Here is a 24,854-nt window from a genome sequence, read left to right on the forward strand (position 1 = left end):
GATGAATTAAGCAGGATTTGATTTAAAATGGATTTTCGTACTAGTGACTTAATTGGGGGGAAAATCAATATAAAAATAAAATGTAAATGTGAATTTTATTAAATGGTAAAGCTTACTGAATACTACCAGAGGTTTTCCTTCAGTGGCAAAGTGTTCTCCATTACTGAACGATTATTAATGAAAGTCATTCGCATTAGCTTTTCTAGATGAAACTTTGATGCAAAACCAGGCGTAGAGGAGGTTTCATCAACGGAGAAGATTTTGTTTTCAGGGACGCCGGTTTAGTGATGGCGTCCTCATGTTGGTGTGTCTCTCTGCCCCTCAGACGAAGTGAGCGAGGTGGACAGTGAGATGGATGACGACATGGAGGACTCTGGGGAGCCGCTGGCCAAGAGGGAGAAAGGGGAGGTTAGCCAGGTGCTGCAGGGCGCCCTGGAGGGAGGGGTGCAGCCCAGCATACTGAACTCTCTGTCGGCCGAGCACATCATCCCCAGCACGCCCACCATCCGGCACTGCAGCGCCACCGGGAACACCTACGCGTCTGTCTGAGGGGCCGGGTGCCTCTCTCCGTCGCTCATCACAACGCTGTCCGGTATCTGTCTAAACCCGTAGCTTGACTGTTTGCAGATTTCTCTTGGTCTCGTGAGCAAGGGTGTCCGTGATTCTAAGCCTAATAACCAAAACCACCTGCAGCCTGAACTGAGCAAGCTGGGCCCCACGCCGTCATCTCGCCTGAGCAAGGGCAGGTGAGTCCACACGGACGGGGCAATGGGGTGGGGGGGGAGTGGTGGCTTATCAATAGCCCCTAGAGGTGGTGAGAAAAAGTCACTGTTAACCTGTATGAGACAGTGTGTCGGGGGCAAGAAACACACTGCTGTCCTCTCTGTCGTGATGGCTAAGAGTGTCAATCCGAGCTTCTGTCCATAATGGATGATCTATGAGAGAACTCTAAAGATATCTCACGGTTTGTTCCTTTGAAGTCTGTAGAGTAAGAGGACATTTGCCCCTTGAAAGAAGGATTTGCTTTCATGTACCTAAGGTTAGGAGGTGACTTAAAGATCGAAACTCACATTGTTAAACCTATGATCCACTGTGTGAGAGTCACTCCCACCCTGGTCCCCATCTCTTGCTCCCCTAGAACAACGGGAAAACAAGCTTGATTGGTCCAGCCCATGTGTAGTACCATTGTTCAGTTCAGGCTAAACTGTCACACCTGCCTTATTCAGAACATGCTGTTTCATTGTCTCTGACACAGCAAAATATGGCCAACCTCCACCCTATTCAAGTGTCTCCGTTACTTTAAGTTATTCATTGCCTAAGTCCATATTTTTGAAGTCCATTGGGAAACATATCCTGTTATAGAGACTAGTCTAGGGAAATTTGTATTTGTATTTGTATTTAAAGCCAGCTGCAAGTGTAGTCTAGTTCACTTCAGTACCTTTCTGACCTTAGCAAACATTCATGTCAGTGACCCAACAGTCCCATGTGAACCTCATTACCTCCTTTAGCAATTGGTGTGACGTACAGCACGACTCTACAGGCAGCGGACTGATACAATAGGTAGGCAAAGCCAACCAGTACCTTTTAGAATAATGCAAAAAAAAAAAAACAATCAGCTTGGTGTAATATCCTTCTGTTGCTTCATTTTCTTTCTTTTTCTTTTTTGAATCTGCCTGCCTTTAATCAGATTGAGTGGTTTCTTAATTACATCATAAGCAAAAGCTGTCTTTAATCAGAGGTCAATTGTTTTTGCACCTTTGCTTGACTGTGCCTGTTTAACGAAGACATAAAATACATTACATGAACGTAAGAAGCTATTTTATTCAAGTTTAATTCAAGGTAATTGTGACTATTTTAAGCAAATCCGTTAATTTCATTATATAGGTGTTAACACACTACAACCGAACAGGTTTTGTGAAGCTATGTTGCAAAAATACTTCAAATCGTTTTGCTGTTAATACACATCTTTGTTAAATGAGAGAAGTGAATTGCTTAAAGATGGCTTTTAAATGCAGATAGACTGGCAAAAATTGAAAACAAAGAGTTGAAATATGCTTCGCTTAGTGTGACATCAGATTGGAAACTATTCTTAAACCTCTGATCATAGACATTTTAGCTTTCATACTGCTGGTCCATGGACCTCCCATGAGCATTACCTTCATTTACATTTGTCATCAAATCTTTCTGTATTTTCCCAAGATGCACCAACACCAGCTGTATATCAGAACCATTGTCAGCATCACTGAGTTAATTATGTAAACTTTTACCTGTAAAACGAATTAGTCAGAACATGCTCTTTTAACATCAAGAGTGTAACCTGTAGGAAAGCACCAGAAGTTTCTATGTACAAAATCAAAGCAGAGTTTATTATAAAAAAATAAGTTTCTTTTCTTACTTAAATATACTTATGTTTCTTTTATTTATATACAAATGCAACAGTAAATCACTATCATGACTAAAATGTATCAGAATGTTAAAACCGTTCATAGGAGCCATCTAGGGCATTTTCCATGTGTCATTAGTCATATGTTGATCCTTTCCAGTCCAAGAAGTGTATTGTTTGCTCAAAAGGGCTCAAGTGAGAAACATGAAATTCCAGAACACCATCGCTATGCCAACCTTTAGCCCTCCTTGCATACCACCAGCTAGATTGTGTGTGGCAAACTATATACAAGTTGCTGTCTGGTGAGGAACCAGTGTTTTGTCCTTTTAGGTTGTCAGAACTGGGTAAAAAAATCTTGTTTCATGAGGTCTGTGACAGACTAGTGCATTTCTGACACCAGTGCTACATGCACGTTGGCTTGGCAAACGAGATCGGCATCTTGACATCAGGTTCTCTTTTCACACTGCCTCTCAGCATTTACCCCTGTGAACTTAAAGCACTAAAAAGCACTTCTCTCGGGTTCAACTAAGGCTCTCATTTGTGTATTTATATTGGAGTTTTTTGTAACGGGTGTCCGTTATGTGCCAGATTGATAATGTTGATTATTATACTTTTTTATGTTTTTATTTTGTTTTCTTGTTTGTTTAAAACATAGTTGTATATACTTTGGGAAGTAATTCAGTCTGCTAAATGTTCATGCTCTTTCTGATAATTGTAGTACTCAATTTGGTGAAAGAGAACGTGACACATAAAACACATTTACCATCAATAAGTTTATACCTTTACACGTGAACACCACAGGCACCCAGTATAAAATAGAGGCTATGTATTATTTTCTTAGAAAACTAAAATTTCAATCATGGCCTAATAATATTCATTTACATAGTTCCCTACGTAGCCTGGTCTTTAGTTCTAAATTAGTTTCAGCAATGAAATACATCACATGTGTGTAGTGTACCCATAGAGTATAGTACCCATTTCAACAAGGAAAAAATATGATTATAGCATTGCAAGATTAGAGTCTTTCATATCTTAGATTAAAAATATAAGGACACAAGCACAGTCTGATATTCATCTCCGCATCCCTCAGTAAAAACTGATAAATTGTGGAACAAAAGATTTTTCAACAAATTGCAGTATCTTTGCATTGTACAAGAGTCCATTAGAAATTAACTAAACATTTTTCCATATCTACCTCTATTAAATATAGCAAAGTATAAGGGTTTTATTTGATAGTGTTTTAATTTTCAGTTGCACTGTCCTTTTACACTGCCCCTGACAGTATGTATTATTAGGGCTGTGTATTTGAATTATACATGAAATGTAATCATATAGGTAAACTCATTGGCATGTTGAATCATTATTACTCAGTCACTGAATTCAATACATTTTTCATTGGATAACACACCACTGTAATGGATAACAACACCATACCAAGATTTCAAACAATATTTGCAATTGCCCAAACCAACAACGACTGATTTTGCTGAATTGTGGCCTTGTTGATAAAGGGTGCCTGGCATTTGATTTTCCTTTCACAGAAAATGGTACAAACTATTTGGTGGAGCAAACTTGTATTTGAATCTAACCTTTCACAACTGTATGTGGGAATCCCTGACTTAACTAACAGACTACAATCGCGTGTCATTATGGAATTGCAGAGAACAGTTCAGAGAATCATTACGCATTCAAAACCTAGTTCTGCAACGGATGCTGTGAATATCCCCCGGTCACGGTTGTTCATCCCTTCTCAGGCAGCTACCGAGGACAGTTTGCATTGTATTTTTCCGTTCTTGTTTTTGTATGTACCGTCTATATTCTCCTTGTTTCCATTTCAAGATTCCTCATATTCACAGAACCTGGGATTTGAATAGATTATGAACTCTTAATACTTATGTGCTTAGAAACCTGGATGAAGAGAAATCTAGTGCTGTGCTTTGTAGGATATTTAAACACAAATCTTAAAGTAGCCTAAAGCTGACAGATTGTTTTTTCTGTGAGTAATGTGTTACTGTTCATGCAGATATGAGGTGGTTGGGCAAGCTGCTGTTTTCAAATGTTGATTGTAGATTGTGGTAAATATTAGAGCTAGATTCTTACTATCTTCTATTCCCCTATGGCTGGTATGTCACTGGTATCTCTGAATTAAATAGTAGTTACTGGTAGAATAAACTAGGTTTCGTTGAGCCGCTAGGCCCAAAATAGTAAGGTGTGATCATATTATAAAAATATTAGTTGATATTACATGGTTAACTGTACCACAGAGTGGTATTCATTGTCAGGGGATACATAGTTAGATGCATACATAAATGTACCCCTAGATTGTCAATTTTATATTGTTTATTTTCATGGTTTTGTAGTAATTGGACCAAAACCAAAATATAGAAGCAGGCACACCTCAAAAATTCTGTTCTCCTTTCTGTAGGTTGGCTTGTTGGATGATTGCCATGTACAGAATGAATGTCAGGGATAAATGTACCTCGGCTTCTGCATAGTGCCTTAAACAGAACTGGAGCTTTTTTTCTCTGTTTTTTAAGCCGTTAAATAAATCATTTAGCAGTTTGTTTGTTTTTTTGTTTCATTTAAACTAACAACAACAGAAACAACCCCCAACGTGGACTGACTACCCTTACTAAACACTGTCAGGCTCAGATAGATCAGCTGAATGAATTTGCTGAAGCCATTTTTTGTTTTGGCTCCCAACTATTGGCCTCTCATCAAAGGGGAGACACAAGGAACAAGATCTATTATCCTCACGGTGTTTAAATGATTCTAGCTCTCTGATACCACTGTGTGTCTTTTGTGTAGATCTAATCATTACTGTGTTTCAAATGCTGCAAACTAAGTCAGTTAACCTGTTCCGAAAATCACATTTTCAGACTTTGTGATTGCTTTCCATTCGCTGAAGCTTAATGACGTTTTGGGGGTGTTTAGTAAAAAAAACAATATAAATAAATATCAGAATGATACATGGATAGGAAGTGGACAATCTGTCTGTCTGATGGCCAAGCAAGCGGATTGACTCCAAATGCACATCAGATTTAAATAGAATATATTTTCAACACTGTCAGTGAGATCACCTACCCCACCCAGACACTAACTCATAATATGGAAGTGAAACTGCTATAACGATCTCTGTTGTGTAGTAGTAGAGATCTTTAATGACAATTATGAATAATGACAAAAATCACATTATTTATAATAAGCAATTTGTGTCAGAAAAGTATAATAAAAGAACTTGCTATAGATTCTGTGTACTCTGCTTTTGTTCATTTAACATTAGAACTATATACATTAGCTCACAGTTTATCTATGGTATTTTAATACATCTCATTTGGGCAGACAAGCCTTCTGATCCCTTCTGATTTTGTGAAGATACAAGGCATTCTGGTCAACTTTAGACATGCTGGACAAGTATACCTGTTTTTTGGTTTCCAGTGCTTTTCAGGTGGTCAAACTAAAACATTCTCATTGTTAACTGAACTCAAGCAGCTGACTGAAGCAGATGGCAAAAGGGCAGTTTTATAACCAGCCTTTAGCAATTTCCATACTTGTGAAAATGACCATCAGCAGTAATTACAGAGTGCAAACATCACCTTGACCCTTATTCTGTTTTCTCTATATTGATGTATAGTGGACCAAATTAATATTTTCTATGATATATAGGCTATATTTTTTCTGTTACTTGTGTATTTTCTTTTATTTTTCATGTATTTGGTATGATTGTCATGTTTGAAAGCTATAATGTGATTTTGTTTTGAATATGGCTGGGGACTGGGCTGTATAACCTTATAATAGACTGTTGCTTTCACTCCTATCATTAACTTGGTCTTCATATTGTGTATGAGATTATAAAGGCATAAGGTACAGGCTTTCTCTTTAGCCTCTGTCTCTGAAAGACTAATTAGAATGATCAATTTGTAGGTGGTTTGTTTTGATTTAGTGCAAAGCCAGAGAAATTCAGTATCTGCCTTTTTCCAAAATGTGACACTGAAATTCTTGCTTTGGTTCACCAAATTGATTAATATTTTATTAAAAAAAAAAAAAAAATTCCCTTCCAATATCTGCTTTAGTTTGAATATATCTTATTGGCACCCTACAAAATCAGCAACGTTTCTGTCATTTGAGTCTGTTACCATAGCAAGGTGACCTACATCCAAATGAACAAAACTAAACTTTCTGCAGTCTTAAGTAATCATATATGCAATCTCTTTTTACAAGAGCTACATATTTCTTCTGCGATTTCTTCAAATGGCCCATTTTAAATGACGTTAAGTTACCAACCGTAAAAAGTAAACAAAGAAAAACCCAATTGTACAAAAAACAAATATTTAAAGCATTTCATTCTCTTTTGTTAACTTCAATTAGTGAAAGTTTTGTGATGCTTTGTTTGTGTGACCTCATTAGATAAAGATGTTAACTTAACGTGACAGGCAAAATGTTATGGATATGGCCTAGGGTCACCTTCTTTCATTTTCTTCTTTTCTGCCTCCGTTACTGAAATGTAAAGACATTTTCCCAAGGTTTCCAAGGTATTATATGTTGATGACCTGCTGAAGAAAAAATTAAAAAGTTAATGTGGTATAAGTGAAGGACAAACTGATCCAAACCGTCCATGTCAATGTGCCTAGCTGAAGACGTTAATGATGCCGTGACGTGCAAAGCAACTGTAATTTTCTGTTCTGACAACACTGGCAAACTCTGTACTTGAATTTGTATTGATTTCTATTTTCTGAAACAATGGTGACTGGATATGTTGAAACTGGAAGAAAAGCAAAACCTCATTGTTTTAAAAGACTACTGACTGATTTATTAAGAAATGTCTCCAACTGTAAACCTTTGAGAACTATCTACACAAGCATTTGAATATACTTTTATTTTATTTTATTAGTAAATTTCTTGGACCAACTTTTATAGATTTAACTTGTAGTTCAGTTGTCTACATTCTGGTCCTTTTGATCCTACCTTTTTTGTGTTATGTGTATAGCCTGTAAATTAATTTGAAATGGTAAAAAGGAAAATTTGGTTTCCAAATTTAATTTAAAAAGAAATCCGCTAACAATGAAAATTGTTCTCAAAGGGAAAAAACAATTTTATTTATTCATATTGATTTGTGCATTAGATCCTATGAGTGCTTATGAGTTTGCATGCCTTTGTGCTGCTAGTTTGGTGGTTTGTTTTTAATTTATTATCCTCATATTATGTGCCAGGTAAAATCATTTAATAGATCCTTAAAACAACATCCTGCGACACTAATATCCTGCCTATTTATACACTGCAACTTTGTTTTTCTTCTTACAGTATGCTCTTATAAACATGTTCAATTTCATCCATTCCAATACAGCAAAGAAATGACAGATTTTTTTAAAGAAAACAAACAACTGTTGATTTTGAGGGCCTTTATACTTTTAAGTTAAGCCGTTCACTGTTTTAATGTTGCAAACTCTCGTCAAATAAACTAAAAAATGCCTTGTGCTACCTATATGTTAACCCATTGAATTAAAATATCTATTGGATTACAATATTGATAAGACAGTTTTCCTAAAATGAACATTAACAGTGGTATAATATGTATTGATTTTTTTCCAGATCCAGTTTAGTTCACTGCTCTTATGTTTGAGTCTGTGAAGAATTGTCTTTTAACTGAAGTTGAACTACAACGTGCCTTTGATATTATACACTACCATGGCTGAGCTTTTTCAGATGGACCAGAGTAAATGTAGGCATTGACTTGTTTCTGTGGCAAGCTCCACTCAGTGTCTATGGTTTGGAGATTGGACGTTTTGATGGTGACAAAGTAGACAGGCCAGTTTCAAGATGAATGCATGATAACCGATGATGTGTTACGTGTGAAATGTACAACACATCTGTGACTTAATTTTGTATTAACTGTAATGGTGGGACGCAGCTTGCATGCAGTATATAACATGACAGTGTTCTTCCATTAGTGATAGGCTGTATATTTATTAGCAGACACCCTTACCCAGGGCAACTTCGTTTCCACAAGAAACATGTTCAAAGTGTTTCAAAGTACAGTAAATACAATAAGTGCAAAATACAATATGCAGACATCCTGGTGCAAACGAGCTGAAACAGGGGTAGAACACAATAGGGTCCCATCCCCGGTGTGTGTCAAGGGGTAGTGTAGTCATAATGACAGAAGTAGTTATAGTAAAATGATTAAACGGTAATCAGGAGCACAAGGGAGCTTAGATGAGTGTTGAGATGTCAGCTGAGGTGCAGACTGAACAGGTGTGTTTCGCTCAGTAAGATCTTTGATTCAACTTGTTTTTTGAATGGATTTGATCCAGAAAGGTTCAAGCTTTGCATCTCTTCCGCTGATGATCCTAAACTGTTGTCTTGTTTGATCGGAGATGGTTTTAAACCCAGTTATTCTCTGTCATGCCCATTAAAATGTATATGCTTATAGTTAGTTTACTAATGATGCCCCCTCCCACCTTTTTTTAAAAGGAGAGCTTTACTCACCTCATACTAAATAAGGTTTAGTTGGCCATACGTGGTGTGAGGAACTGTGCGTACTTTCAGAAAAAGGTCCAAAGAGGCATTCAAACAATTAATCATGGAAGGACACTGTCTGTGCACTGAATTAAGATATACTGAAACATGTAAGTATTTATTTTACTCTAGCAGCCCTTTGTTCAACCTTATTTTAAACATATTAATTGTATAAAATTAATTTCTCATGCCCACATGTAAAGCCTACTGCCCTCATCATCCAAACATCTGATCAGTCCCTCCAAGAGCTGATGGTTTATTGGGTCCTTAGTTTGGCTCTTGGTACACTTTCCAACACAGTGTGAACGGCCTTCATTTAATGAGCTTTACTGTTGGAAGCCTTTGCTAAGGTTGTGCATGACATCCAGGTATTGAAATATTTCACCTTTTTAAAACTTTTGCCAAACAGTTTTATTTCCAATTTTCCCCTTTTGACTGGTGTTACACCAATGAGTTTGGATCCAAAACCAGTAAACAGTGAATTGGTTTATAGGTGTCTGTAACTTGAGTTAAAGGGGGAAATACAGATGTAAAATGATTTACCAAACTTTTTCAGAAAGGAAATATTGTAATTAATGGATGGTTTGCCTACTCAAGCACTTACACTTAAAGACACCAATACTGGAAAATAAATTGAACATGTCATATAATCCACACTGTTTGAAGGTAAAAAGGAATGGAGTGTTGCATACAATACTATCTGACATATCAATATCGTGATTAGGATATTATGTTCTATATTTATCATTACATGAAGGATGATAATCTTGCAAATCTTCACACGTTCTGTTGAACTAGCAATGTTATGTATTTTGATTTCCTAAATGTCTTAATTAAAAATGTATAGACATGATGTTCTAAAGACAGTTTTGCCAATAAAATAAAAATACTGTACTGTACTATTGCTGTCATTTTTCTTTGTAGTACAGTCAATGCAGTGTGTTTATTTCCAATATTTTTTTAAGTGCCATTTGACAGTTCTCTTTGTAAATGGTGAAATGCTGTAGCTCATTCTGATGCAAGCACAAAAAAAAAAAATTAAAAAAAAAAAATCCAAAGCACTTGGGAGAGGTTTGGCATTATCTCCCAGTGGCTGAGAATGAGGTGTATATAAAGCAAAATGGAGGAAATGTATTTGTGATTTTCTTTTTCTTTTCTTTTTTTTGTTGTTTTTCCTTTCATTCTTTTGGATGACAGTTTCATTTTTAATTATTTAAATATGTTGGATAAGTACATTGTGATTCTCTTTTTTTGTATAATGTATTGTATTTTGTAAATATATATCATTATGTGATTTTATGTGTGTTGTTTCAAGTTACATTTTAGTATATCATATCCTCTAAAATTGGCAAGAGCTAACAAGTTTAAGGGTGATTTGTATTGTGTATTTTACAAAAAAATAATAATAACAAAAACAACTGGGGAACTTTTATATTTATAAAGGTATATATTAACTTTTAGTGTGTCGTTATAAAAAAATATATAGGAAATATTAAGGACACATGTAGTTTGTTTTTCTGAATATTTCAGACTTGAGCTCAGGCTAGCTTACTAGTGTTGTTTTCTTAAAATTTGTGGCTTGTCTTTCAAAATTAATAAACTTTTTCTTGTTGAAATTTATCATTGACTTGGATTATGTTGTCATGTGGTCATTATGTAACCACACGCTGTATCCTATACATCCATAAAAAGCACAATTCAGTTGAACAGTACAGAATAATGGTAACTAAATGTGATTTCTTTGTATATAATCGTGGCCAGTGTGGAAAAGTGTAAAGATTACAAGAAACGGAAAATCCTGTTTTTGCAAGAGCTAAAAAAGAAACTACCCATTGCACAATCCTTTGCATTAACGTGCTGATAATATGGTTTCCTTATGAACACAGTGTTTGCATGGACACATTCAGCCATTGTTTTTTAAACTTGACAAATTCAGAAAAGCACGCAAAACTGCACAACCACATGTTGTGTATATACAGAAACGTGCCCGCGTTCATTTCTTTTAAACCACACTCATTAGCACTCAACCCCTAATGTGTAATGTAAAAAAATCGGATCAAACCTAGCACACCGGACAATGAGGTGAAATATAGCGCTAAGGACTTCGTATCGGATAGTATAATTATATTTCATCCATCTACATATGTCCTAATGGGCTTTTGATAATATTAGCCTAAACTTAGTCAGTGTGGAAAAAAATGTATTCACACTTTACAATTTAAACACAAAGCATAATGCAAGCAGTTATTCAACAAGACAGGTAAGTAGCATGGCATTCATCGTCAGGACTGATATATTTGGGAGGAAAAACAAAACTCGCAATTCAGGAGAAACGAAACCGAAAGTCCGAGTATCAAGTTCAGATGAGAGAGAGGAGAGAGAGAGAGAGAGAGGGAGAGGGAGAGAGAGGTCTGGGCCGGGCTGTGGATGCTGCGGGGCTGTGCTGCACTCATACTAACACCGCTCTCTTCCCAGGACACACACATCTGTGTTAAGTGGCTTTTGCATCCAGTAATAATCCGTCAACAGTATGTTTTGCCAGGATAGTGAAATCCAATGGAGGCACTTAAACCCGCACCACTTGAAGGTAAGAAGTCAGATTTCACATTATTTCTTTCAGATTGCTAGATATCACAATTGGAAAGACTTATATAAAAAAAATGCTCATTTTTATTTCATTTTATTAAACCTGTACATTGTGTACATTGTTGCTTTTCCTGAAAGAGGGAAGGCAGAGGTGGGAAGACTTAATAATGCTATGTTAATTCAGTTAGCGCTTATATAAACTGTTATATATGTGTGTGTGCTATTCTTTTTTTGGTTAAACAAAAACAAAAAAAACATTTTCTCTCGTCTTCCGCATAGAGAAGCAATATTCAGAAGCGCAGCACCCAATAGCAGGTCGTGTTCTTGTAGCGCAGATTTCCGCACTGTCGCGCAGATCTGCACAATCCCGCCGATCTCATTGGTGGAGCCGCGCAGAACTGCGGACACCTGCGCATTACGAACGCCACCGAAATACTAGAAAGTTCTTTGTTGTTACTAGGTAACCAAGAGTTGCTTATACAGAAGATGTGCACAGACTTACACACTCCATGTCCAGTTAGCTGATGATTGTGGTTTATCCGAGCAGGAAGTCAAAGAAAACAAGTATGCATGCATTTACTTAACAAAAGCATGTACATCAAGGGGACTGGGTAAAACCCGGAACGCCGGAAAGATTTACAAAGACGTGCAAAACTGAAAAATACTTATTCTGGGCCTTCAATTAAATTTTTAATTTTTAATTGAAAATATTGTATTGCATAGTGTAAATAATACCTAACTTTAATACTAACAGCAGCAACAACAACAGTAATAATAATAATAATAATAATAATAAGTGCATTGTGAGCGTTCCGAGGCTCGCTTTCTAATGTTTAAAACAATGGCCCCAAAATAAATGTAGGTCCTATTGATAGTATTAAGGGCGTTACGAGGGTTGTTTTCTAATATTTAAAAGATATTCCCAGTTGCACAAATTGCTCCCCAACATAAAACTACTGTACTTTAGAAGTGGACCCTTTCTAATATCAAAGGGAGCAGGAATGATTTTGGGGAATATCTTTTAAATATTAGAAAACAACCCTCGTAATGCTCACATCGCAATATCACACACTGGGTGCCTATTCCCAGTTCCACAAACACTGCCCCAGAATAACATTACTGGAGGTTTAAAGGGGGCCCTTAATACTATCAATAGGACCTACATTTATTTTGGGGCCATTGTTTTAAAAAATATGAGAACTCCAGCCTGGGAACGCTGCTACTACATTGTGGCATGGGGGACACCAGTTCGGCGGTGTATTCTAGGGCTGCAACAAACAACTATTTTGATAAACATAATTCCAGCATTACTTGCAAGTGTTTTATTTAAGGTTTGAGGTTTGAGCAGTCCAATACTTTTTTTTTTCCCCTGAAATGAGAGACAATACGAGTATGCATAGTAGCACAATATTTAAATGTACATGCACCCTGGATGATGCATACGATCACAACTTGCGTGAAAAGAAAAGAAAAACACGAGCGTGTGCATATTCCCTGTCCTCCTCGCACACTGACTGTGAAACGAGTGCGGCTCCATCTGATTAATGTGCGTTCAAAATGACGTCGGACACTATTTACTATTTATTTACTATTTACGGCACTAATTTGATCATACAGTCCGAGCCTCTGCAGCGCCGCGCCTGCGCACTGCGCCGCTACACATGATGTTTAAAGACACGTCTTAAAAAATACCCTTTTAAATACGTTTGTAAGGATCTCTGTTAGTTGCACGTTTTAAAATCCTGTTAGGCTTTTTGTATTGCTTGCTCCCCTTTATTGGCTATCCTGCTTTTTCTTAGTTTGTCTTTCTACTGTGTCTGGTTTGACTCTTGCTTCAGATTAGCGCCTGGACATAATAAGACTGCGTTATAAATGCAATGTATAATATGAATAATAATATTAATAAGGTAGTTATTATTAATAATGTAGGAGGTAAAGAAACAGGTGTAGCTTGTTTGACACATACCAGTTCCCGAAACGGAAAGACCCGCAAAGCATTATGGTAAACAATAATAATAATACTACTAATAATAATAATAATAACTGGGTAATGTGGACAGTTGTCACAGTAACATTTCCTTTTGGGATCAGGTTGCTTAATGATATGCATTCTGTCTGTCAGACTTCGCATGCAAATTTATTGATGACTCCCCAAACCCACAAAACAAGTGGTATACTCAAACTCTGAGAACTAGGCCTTGTGCCAAGTCTACTATGCACATAAATCCAGTCTTTGCTCAATATTGACCTGGTCCTGCTTACACCAGTAACCTAAGAAACCTGTCAGAACGTCACATACTGTAAACTTCAATAAAATCAGATTGATGGTGTGCCAGAGAAAGAAAATGGTAGTGAGCACTCACTAGAACACACAGCCAACATCAGTACTTTCATTTGTCTATAAATGCCTCAAAGGAACATCATATAACCAATTTCCACTTGTCATCGAAATAATTCACACCCTTCATTTGAAACTATATTGTTCAGTGGATCATTAAGTCTAATAAATAGTGTTAATTAAACTATATTCATGCACAATGTCACTGAACACTGATTTAACCTCTGAAATCTGTTCCAAGATTCCAGTTGATTGAACGGAGCTAAGACAGGGAATGTGTACACATGACTGTCACTCCATCAATTTCTATAATAAATGTAATATAGTCTTCAGGCTCTGAGTTTGATCTAAAAAAAAAATACATTTTATTTTGCAAACTGGCCACACATGTAACTATCAATGTACCAAATCACTAAGTTTGTTTCCATTACCAGCACCAGTTTTTCTGTACTTATTTGCATGACAGATGACAACTATGTATTTATCTAGGATAAGGATGGTAAATGTTTAATATTGTGGAAATGCCAAATGCTCCTTATTTCAAATATGGAAATGTAATGTGTTGGTTTGTTTTTGCCTTCCAGCACTCACACGTGTTGTTATTGTTGTTGCTGCCCAGCTTGTGAATCCATTGTGAGGTGTCCATAAATCATATGACTACTTCCCACTACTTTATTTGCCAGGTAAGCATTTATATTCATATGTTGATAGTAAAATGTTTTATCATACTTCATACTGACATGATGCCAAATAGTGCTACTAACTAGAGCTGTCCCGAAGGGTACATTTTTACCGAATGAAGGTTTGAAGTTGGTGCTTATTTGCATAATTGATCATAATTGATAATTTTTGTTTTACAGATAATCATTTTAACAAAATTAAACATCCCCTAGTAGTTAAAAAACTCGGAACAGTAATCATGTTTTTGTTTGATTTTTACAAGCACAGTTTATATTGATTTTACTTACATGAAACAGGTTAACCTTCCAGTAAAAGCACCCTACTCATAATAAACTGTGTGCGCAGTGACGTATGTATGTTAACTTTAATTTTATTCAATACAGATAAAGTGACGGATATAGTGGTGGTCAGTGTATTTTTAATAGTAGTAGTTGTTAACGGATAGTAGTTAATACTAAAGACACTGGAACACAGTAACCTTAACATTTGGGTTAACTGTAACAAAAAGACTCCCTTCCACAGTACAGAGTTTGTGTCATCATTATAATTATTATAGTCAAAAAATGTATTATTAATAGGTCAATTACAACGAACTTGCAGAGTTAGTATGGAGCTGCGTACTAAACGGATAATCTCCAGTGCGCTGCTTTCAGTTCTATGCATTTGACACATTAAGCCTAATAAATAACGCATAATAATTTAAACTTATGTTGATTAAATTAACCTGGAAAATGCTCGTTCCTCCGTGATATACCAATTTTCAGTTGCAAATTTACATGAAGCTTTTTGGGGGTCTTCTGTGTATTTAGCAAAAAAATCCAAAAACAGCAACTTTGTCGAAACATTTGTTTTGTTTTGCATTTCCATTATATTATACCACGCTTTGCTGCCAAGATTGTGGATAAAGAAACAATAATGCAGAATAACGCAGTGGTGCCACAGGGATGCTGGCAGGTGGGGGATAGTGCTCTTTCTGAAGAAACATTTTTTTTTTTATCAGTGTAATCGTATTTTTTCGAAATAAATTTTTTAAATGTAATCTGGTGTAATGCCTCCTTATATGACAGTGGCAATTGAGGGGCTTTTTATGACAGTTTCGAACTTAGTTATATCCAGCAACTTTTATACAAGTAATGTGCAGTATACCAATCTAATGTTTTAATTTAGATTGGCTATGTGGGACAGTGTTGTTTAGTATTGTAACGCTTCTGGGGGTTTCCAAGGAGTAGACCCAACTCATCATTGCAGGTTCAACAACAACTGGTTTAATTATTACTGCAGCACACACAGGTCTCGGGGACTGAACACACACACACACACTCACTCGTTCGTCCGCCTCCCTTCACGTCTCCCTACGTTCCTCCCTTCCTCACCGCCCATTAAGCCTTTATTTGGTGCGGTGGCGCTACAGTAGTCCCTTCACACTTCTGCCTTTCCCAGCCTCTTACTCCATTAGAATACATTACAATGATGCAGTACAGTATTTAATTTATTGCAGATTTATGGGGTAGTATTTTGAAAACCATTTTACTTATATATATTAAATAAAATGTTTGTGAATAATAATAATAATAATAATAATAACAATGCACTGCCTATAAGCTTGTTTTTCAACAACTAAATTCAAGTATTACATTATATCGTTTATTTATTGTATATTTTGTATTTTGAATTATACTAAGTGGTTTCTCTTCTTTTATGTAGTATCTAGGCACAGTGCTACATCTATATAATGTATGCATATGTATATATAAACAGTATTTGCATGTGCTCTTTTAATAAATCCCATTCCAATAAAAATCAACTGAGTGTATTTTGTTATGTAGGTTTTAATAATGGCATTAATAATGGTTGGCTATGATAAGTTTAAAAGGATTAAAAGCTTGCAGCACTACTTCGAACGTTCGAACCTTTGGAGACAGCCCTATTACTAACAGCATTTCAGAAGTCACAGCTCCTGTTTATTTGATGGTGCCATTAATATTGTAGGAGTAGTGAAAAAATAAATAGTCATGATAAATCCAGATTTATTTTTGGGGTAGCCATTTGTTTTCATTTCCATGAGCAGATACGGGGAAAACAATAGAGAACCCTAAAGAAATATATGTATTTATTTTATTTTGTCTTTCTCTCTTTTCCCCTCTAGTGATTACATAAGAGAAGACAAAAGAGAGGATGGAGCAATCGGGATCAACAGAAATTAATTTAAAAGAGGTATTGGGTCTAGTAGGCAAAAGTAATCTTCAGTGTCCACTGGGAATATTCCAGGTGATGGCTGGGGAAGTTAGTTATATTTAAAATCTCAGTCAGTCATCAAGGGAACATACCTATTGTCGGTTTGGGATGGCAGTGTGTAGTTATGTATAATGTTCTGCACTTATTTCCAGAAGATTGTGTGTGAAGATCCAGTGTACAGCCTTCTGCCTTACCGGCTACTTTGCCTTGATTGTTTAAATTGCTTTGGATTAAGATGTCATTCAAATGAATACATTTCAATGTGGATTTATTTAATGATCTTCTTTTTTTTTCTTCTTCCAAGGCAGAGCCGTCCAGCCAGATATCGTTGCCCGATGCCATACAGGACTGGACCAAACACCACTTAAAACAGTGGATTCTTCAAGAGCCAGAGCTGGATGACTGCTGTGCCCAGGTCCTGTATGATGAGGACATCAATGGGCGCAGCTTTCTTCTGCTGAATAAGTCTGACTTTCAGCACATGGGAATCAAGTATGGGCCAGCTATGCTGCTGCTACACAAGAGGGATGAACTAGCCCAGCTTAAAAAGCAGGAGCAGACAACCAGCCAAGGGATCTCTATCAGACGACCATGCAAGCCCTACCCTTTTCATTGCTTCCATGATGCCTACCGATATACGGTGAAAAGGATCCTGGATGTGCCAGAAACTGGCGCATCTAATCTCATTGACCCTTGCCATGAGTTCAAGGCTTTCATTCACACAACGCCCAAGGACCAAATGCAGAAGTTCACTGAGGAGACCATCCGTTTTGCAGCAGCTTGTATGAACAGCCGCACCAATGGTACCATCCACTTTGGGGTCGGAGACAACCCACACTTTGAGCATGGGCAAATCTTGGGTGTGCGTGTGACTGACAAGGAGGCATATGTGAAGGAGCTGCTAAATGCTGTTGCAGGACACTTTGAATACAAGCATGTGGAGGTGGCCAACAAATGCATTAAGCCTCCTCGCTTTGTGGAGGTGTTGAACCCCGACATGTCCAGCTCAGACACGTATGTGATTGAGGTCGACATAGTGCCGGCTTATGTAGTCTGCCAGGAAAATGTTTACCATGTTTACAATGTGGAGAGGAAGAAGATGAAGAGGAAGGTCAAGGGCAAAGAAGAATGCAAATTATGTTTTGTTCGCCATGGTGCTACAAGCCGAGACCTTATGGCAGAAACCTCCAAATGCAAGCCCATGGAGGAGTATAACAAGTTTGTTGAAAGTGAGGTGAAGCAGCTGTCGCAGATGAGAAAAGAGGCAGAGGAAAAGCATCTGATTGCTGTCAAGAGTAGTGTCCAGGGCTCCCGGCTAAGTGAGATGATTACAGGTGGCACTCGATCCTTGGACAAGTCCCACTTTGAGTGGTATGTGCTGGTAACCAACAAGTCTCATGCCATGCAGCTGGAGTCACTGGAGTTCTTGTTGGAGATGAACCTGATTGCCGTTTTGGATTTTGATCCTGAGTCAGCAGAAAATGGCCTTTACAAGTACTACGAAGACCAAAGAAAGACCAATGCCCACTTCCCCAAGGAGTACAAAATCACAGAGGCAGTGGAGGACATTGCAGGAAGGCTGAAGCTGACCAAGAACACTAGTTGGGTGTTCTGCAATGGATGTTTAACAAATGAGATAGGACCAGTGAAGCCATCAGATCTGGAGTTATGGTCGACAGAAAAGGGGGCATCAGTGAGGGATGTCACTTCCTTTTTGTGCAGGAAGGATGTCCTCCCGCCAAAGAGGTTCCTGGTGGTTTTTCTGCTACTGTCAAGTGTTACAGATAAAATGGACCCCATGTTGAAGATTTTTAACAACTTTTGGGAAGAGCTGGGGGGCACTGAACAGATACTTTGCATATGCCAAAATGACACAGTGTTCACTAATTGGGAAAACCTGATTAGTGCTCAGTGTGGGGTGAACATCACCCAAAGGTCCATCTATGAGCTCTGCCTCTCTGAGATAAATGGCACGATTCTTAGTCTGTGGTCCACAAACCGCAGCTCCAGCTGCTTCCTGCCCTGCCTGGGAGGTGGAAAGGTCCTCCTGAGAAAGAAGGATGAGGATAGCATGGATACCCTCAGCATCCTTTGTGTCAACCAGTGTGAGGGTGGTGGTGGGATGGACAGGCAGTCAGTGGAGGAGCGGTTTTACAAGGGAGGGAAGGTATCTTGGTGGAATTTCTACTTCTCAGAAGAGCCAGGTTCTGTGCCGTTCATCAAAAGGGACAAGTTTGGCTTCATCAAAGACACCATAATCCCTGAGCTGATGACCTTACAGCAAGCCTGCGTCTCCTTCAACTTGTGCCACCTCCCTGGCTGTGGGGGGACAACCCTGGCAATGCATATCCTGTGGTCACTGAGGGACAAGTTCCGGTGTGCCATGCTGAGGGACAGGAACGTGGATTTTGCAGTGGCTGCAGCACAAGTGGTGCGATTGCTAACATATGGTGTTGCAGAACAATCTCCCTGCCTCCCTGTCTTGCTGCTGGTGGATGATTTGGAAGAAATAGATGCTTTGTGTGATTTACTGCAGCACATTGAGAAAGAGATTGTCAAGAAGGACCTTGGGTCCCGAAACCCCTTGGTAGTAGTGATGAACTGCATGAGAACGGAGGTGCCCGAGCAGCCTTGCCAGGACTCAGTCTTCATTGGGAATGACCTATCACTGAACGAGCAGGACCAGTTCAAGAGGAAGCTGGAGGAGATTGAGAAGACGCACAACAATGCAGAGACTTTTTATGGATTCATGATCATGAAGAAAAATTTCCTACCAGAGTACATTCAGGGGGTTGCCAGGAACACCCTGAAGGGCTTTAATCTGTCACACAAACAAGGCCAGCTGATTGCTGTACTGGCGCTACTGCATGTTTATGGCCAGGGTGCCTCACTCTCTGTCTCTCTCTGTGAGGAATTTCTGGGGCTGCAGTCCAAGCCATACTGTGCCTCTCTGAAATTTGAGGATGAATTTGGGAAGTTCGCCACCCTGGTAACCCGCTGCAGTGTGGAGGCCAAGGTGGCCTATGAAGCTGTGCGTACCATTCACCCCCGTATGGCAGAGTACTGCCTGCAAGAACTGACCACCACCTACAAAGTAACCAAAGGTGAAATTGCCAACCTCTTGCTCACCGAAGACAGCTTCTATGAGAGCGTCATGGGGAAAGAGAGGCTGATGCAAGACATTCATGGCATGCTGGTCAAGAGACAATATTATTCAAGAGAAGAAAGTATTTTCTCCCCCATGATTTTGGCCATCATGAAAGAGACTCCAGGATCAGAAGAGATTGTCCTTTCAAATGCTGCCAAGCGCTTCCCCAAACAACCCATCATTGCACAGCTGCTGGCAAGGTACCAGTACCTCAAAAAGAAAGACTTCCGAGGGGCAAGGGAGTGGGCTAAGAAAGCCAAGGACCTTGCCAGGGACAATTCATACGTTGCAGACACCTGTGCACAAGTTATAAAGCATGAGTTGAAGTATACTTTAGCCAATGCTAAGCATGATAAGCCCCCTCTTGCACCAGAGAAATTGAAAGAGTACCTAAAGTTGGCCAGGGCTGCCACTGAATCATTTAGGGAAACACAGGAAATTGCCAGAAAGGAATCCAGGCTTCATGCTAAACCAGGAGCAAGGAGAGACAACAGATCCTACAACACAGCTGGCTGTCTAGGAGAGATCCAAGTGGCAGTAATTGTACTTGAAATCCTGGAAAAAGTCCCTGTTTTCAACCATGACCAGTTGCGTCGCAACATAATGGCCGAATATCTCTCAGGAAACATTAAGATCCAGGACATTGCTAAAAAAGACAGCAAGCAAGGTCACGAATGTTACTTTCCTGTACTTCAGGAGTATTCAGAATTACTCAGCAACCTAAAAGACAATATGAAGAGGCTCTTTGACTTCCTTGATTGCTATTTTATAAACTTGGCACCAAGGTACGTTCAGAAGTTGCGGAGGGAACAGACAATCCAGGAGGAGCTCGTCAGATGCTTCTCTTGCTATATTAATCTTTTTTGCATGGCTAACCCTGCTGAGCTGTTCAAGTCCCAAAGCCAGGAAGTGGTATTTAAAATTCTTAAAGGGAGACAGTTTTTGGAAATGAATAGAGCAGACACCTACTGTGGGCTGCTTGACTGTCTTTCAAATAAACCCTCTGGACAGGAAATGGAAAAAATAGTTGAAGTGTACACCTTCATACTGAAAAACTCCCCTGACAAGGTAAAAGACAGAGTGAACTTTATCTACGCTAATGTCCTGTTGCACTGTATTAAACCAAGCTCACAGCGCATATTCCCGTACCATTTACTGATGAATCAGCTCATTCATGTCCTTCAGATTCCCATCGTAGAAAGTGACAGCCTGGCACTGCATTTCATAGCTACTGCACTGCTGTGGCCGGAGATGTATTCTTCATCCTACAGTCATAGGAGCTGGGAAGCTGGGGAGCTGGGGAGCTATGTGTCTCGGATGCGGAACTCCTTCTGGAGTCAGATGGGCTCCGTTTGGCATTCCAAGAAACCTGTTGTGCACTTCTACCTGGGAAAGAAGCAAGGTTATGACCGGTTGATCCTCAGGGAGCAAATGGAGAAGTGTGTCAGCCCTGATCTGGCGAGTTCCCTGTGGGTGAATGGCAGGATCTGGAAGCAGGACAGGGTTCGTCAGCTTCTTCAGCAGGTTAGTGGTGAAGTGTGTAACAACGCCATAATGGCTGAGCCAATCCCAGAGGTGAAGATACCAGTGAAGCCAGAGTACAAGAGCCAGCTGAATGGAAGGTGCAATGGCACCAGAGTGACCTTCTTTGTGGGCTTTTCCATGAACGGGCCCCTTGCCTACGATATTCAGTGTCTTCCAACTGCAGGAAGACATGGCATAATGGAAACGTATTGATTAGGTTTTGCTACTTGCTACGTTTTTTCTTTTAAAGTATTTTGTGTTTTTTGGGGGATCATCAGTTCTTATTTATTTTGACTTCCTAAAAAAACTGAGTAAATAACCTGCTCACTATCTAGCTAAGTAGAAGATCACAGTTGCCCTGCACTGAATTATGTGAAAAGAAAGAACTTTCTCTCTCAAAATGACAATGGGAAATAAAGCAAAACAAATAATTAAAAATAGGCTAATACTCCTGCAAGCATCTTGTCTTCCCCACAAGACTTAGAGCTGTACATTAACTCAAGTATTCCTCAGCCAGATCGCCTCTAGCTTTGCACCATCAGTGGGAGAAGAGAGAAGTTAGTGAGTAAAATTGTGGAATTGAACCAGTGTGGTCTAGGTTACAGGACCCACTCTGAGTAGAGCCTGTTTTAGGTTGAATCACTCCAGTCTTACTGTTACAATGAATAATCTAAATTACAGAAATATATCTGCTGCTGAAGTACTTTTTGTTGCACTGTTACTTATTACATTCCTGTCTCTATTAAGTCTTAGATTTGTACATGTTACTGTATATCCTGATCTTTGTAATATTTAACTGTCCACTATATGTAAAGCTGTTTTGTATTCTTAATATTTGTAATCTTTGCAAGCCACCTTGGATATACATGTTAAGTAAACTAAATAATTGAAAATACATGTTATTGAATGTGTTCCCTCTTTAACATTAGGGGTTCTGTATCTCCTGTTTGTGTAATGCTTTTCCATTTAAGTCTTAAGAATTACTTTTAGTATGCACTGATCACCTTATGACTGCACTGATGTTAAAAATGAAATATATATAATAAAATGAGTTATGTGTCATTTGAATCAATTTCCATTATGACTTAAAATTTTGTCTCTGGTGAATATTTGTAATTGTACTTGTTTTAATATTTGATATCACATTCCTTGATGTACCTTAAGCTAAAGCTCTGATAGAAGGCCTGCAGATCAGTAGCAAAATCTAATTTTAAACAATGTGGAACACCAGTTGTTCTGATTCTATCCTTCCACACATTATTTCCTTTTCACAAATCCCCTGCAAGCTAAGTTTTCTATGGATCCGCAAAGAAAGTGTAGCACTTGGTGATCTTGTGAAAGTTAATTCACGTGTTACAAAGAAACAGCTTTAACTAAAAAAAGTGCACAAAGAAAGTGATACAGATGTGATGGGTGTAATGAAAATAATTAGCTTTCCCTTCTTTTTTTTTTAACTGGGGTGCCAGTATACCGTGCTAGTATACCGAAGTTTGAGTAAGCTTCCCCAACACATCACAAGGACATGGGGGTGAGGATTGCTTAACCTGCCATGCCCTAACTCCAGGGAGGGCATCAAAACAATAGGGAATAAACAGCTAAATAAATGAGTAAAGCTGCATTTATGTCATATGGAAAGGATGGTAAATATTAACTCCTCACTTGAAAAAACATTTGTCAGCTTTCAGGTTGTAAATACTACTTGTGAATTCTGGAGATGTACCCCAGCTTCTCCCACTTCAAGAATTCTGACGTCATGAATGTGGAAATCATATTAAACAACCAGACACATGGCATCAAATTTGGTTGTAAAGGGTAATACAATGCAAATTATTTATGTATTCAATCTTTTTTGCCTACCAAGAACGTTCATATAATGTAATTAGCAATAACTGCTGCCAAAAATACCACTATGGCACTTTATGACAAGCATACATTTTGGTTACATTTTTGATAATTTCTGAATTTCAGAGTATCTGAATGTTGTATGCATGTCAAAATCTGGTGATAATTATTATTAAAGTCTCTCGGCATCTGAATGGGTTCGGCTGAGGTCAACCGCGTGAACACTCAAGTTGTTGTTCTGACCAAGTAAGTGGTTTCTCCCATAATTCCCACATGACGTGAACGCAGGGTAACACAGACACTATTTGAACAGATCTCAAAACAATAAGGAATAAACAGCAAAACAAATGAGTTACATACAAACATTCTTTTGAATAGATATAGTCCTATGGTTGGCTGTAATTGTCCACACTAGACAACCTTTCTATATTAATTATGCCTGTATAGATCTTTCTTTTAGAAGCTTAGGCCTAAGCTTTGATGGCCAATTGTTCACACTTTAAGAAAAAACAATACAGATTTCTATAGACAGGTGAACATTCAGATACAAGTCCATCTTCAGCCAGACACAATGTCAGCACCTCATAAGATCCATCACAGTGAACTCACTATCAAACAAAACTACAAGCACTACAAACTATGTAAGAGAACACTAAAATAATAACAATCTGGCAATAACAGAAGAGGTGAAAGTAAGTCTTATACGGGTAGAAAGCTGCAATAAAGATTAATGGAACTCCGAGAAATCCCTTCTTAGATGCATTGTTCCTTGAATTACAGCCCGTGTGCCCTAATGGTCAATTTGGTCTCTATATAAACCTGCTTGTGGGCTTTACTGATTGAGAAGTTATTCAACCGAGACATGTTCTATCAGCTGGGGTTTCACATGCCACTATTTTATCGGTAAGCCTGGTTGATTCGTCTACCTCTTGTGTATTTTATTATATCTATGGATCAGTATTTTAATGTTGTGCATTTACTGGCCCCCTGAGTGCCCCACCCCCCAGCCAATAAAAAAGAATAAAAAAAGTTTAATTAAAAGTTTCCCATGTCCATATTCTGGACAATGTTGTACGTTTTGGCACAGTTTATTTTATTTATGTTATTAATTAAAAGATTTGTGTGTATGCCGCCCGGCAAGAATCCAGGTGCGAGAGAGCGGTACTTCGTCGAAATACCAGACCGTATTTTTGGATACACGTACTACAGTTTGAAAAACAGTCTGCCAGTTGTTGTGGTTGGATCGATCCATAATAATGTTAGCAATGTTACAATTTCCCAATTTACTTAGCTAGCTAGCGTTAGCTAACGTTAACTAATTTGGCTCAGACTACACTGCGTGCTAACGCCCGCACTTTCATGCAGCAGTGACACAAACAGGGTTGCCAGATGCTACTCCGAAATTCCCCCCACTGATGAGTCAATTTCCCCCCCATTTCCAAACATTTCCCCCAATTTTCACAATACCCTTATTAGAGAGGAATTGTATATAAGTACTACCATACTAATGTATATGGGCCTTAAATATTAACTTGATACAATACTGCACATTTTTGCTAATGTAACTGCAATAAAAGGCTGTCTTACCGATGAATGCTTCT

General features: G+C 38.4%; 2 protein-coding genes across 3 annotated transcripts in view; both read left to right on the top strand.

The window, feature by feature from the left end:
• Positions 1-10,519, top strand: part of rfx3 (regulatory factor X, 3 (influences HLA class II expression)) — a 46,376-nt gene extending 35,857 nt beyond the window's left edge. The window contains exon 17 of the mRNA XM_066712246.1: positions 326-10,519. Coding sequence (XP_066568343.1) covers positions 326-549 — 224 coding nt within the window. The 3' untranslated portion in view covers positions 550-10,519. The remainder of the gene's footprint in view (positions 1-325) is intronic.
• A 770-nt stretch (positions 10,520-11,289) lies between these two features.
• LOC136755557 (sterile alpha motif domain-containing protein 9-like) lies at positions 11,290-22,483 on the top strand. 2 transcript variants are annotated; one of them, XM_066712247.1, is made up of 4 exons: positions 11,290-11,486; positions 14,408-14,506; positions 16,651-16,718; positions 17,044-22,483. In XM_066712247.1, exons 3-4 carry the CDS (start codon positions 16,680-16,682, stop codon positions 21,622-21,624), a joined length of 4,620 nt encoding a protein of 1,539 aa, XP_066568344.1. In that variant the 5' UTR covers positions 11,290-11,486; positions 14,408-14,506; positions 16,651-16,679; the 3' UTR covers positions 21,625-22,483. The 2 variants fall into 2 exon arrangements, with proteins under 2 accessions (XP_066568344.1, XP_066568345.1); XM_066712248.1 differs by lacking the exon at positions 11,290-11,486 and adding an exon at positions 11,977-12,049.
• Positions 22,484-24,854: the final 2,371 nt, after the last annotated feature.

Source organism: Amia ocellicauda, chromosome 8 (assembly GCF_036373705.1).
Source record: "Amia ocellicauda isolate fAmiCal2 chromosome 8, fAmiCal2.hap1, whole genome shotgun sequence".
NCBI lineage: Eukaryota > Metazoa > Chordata > Actinopteri > Amiiformes > Amiidae > Amia > Amia ocellicauda.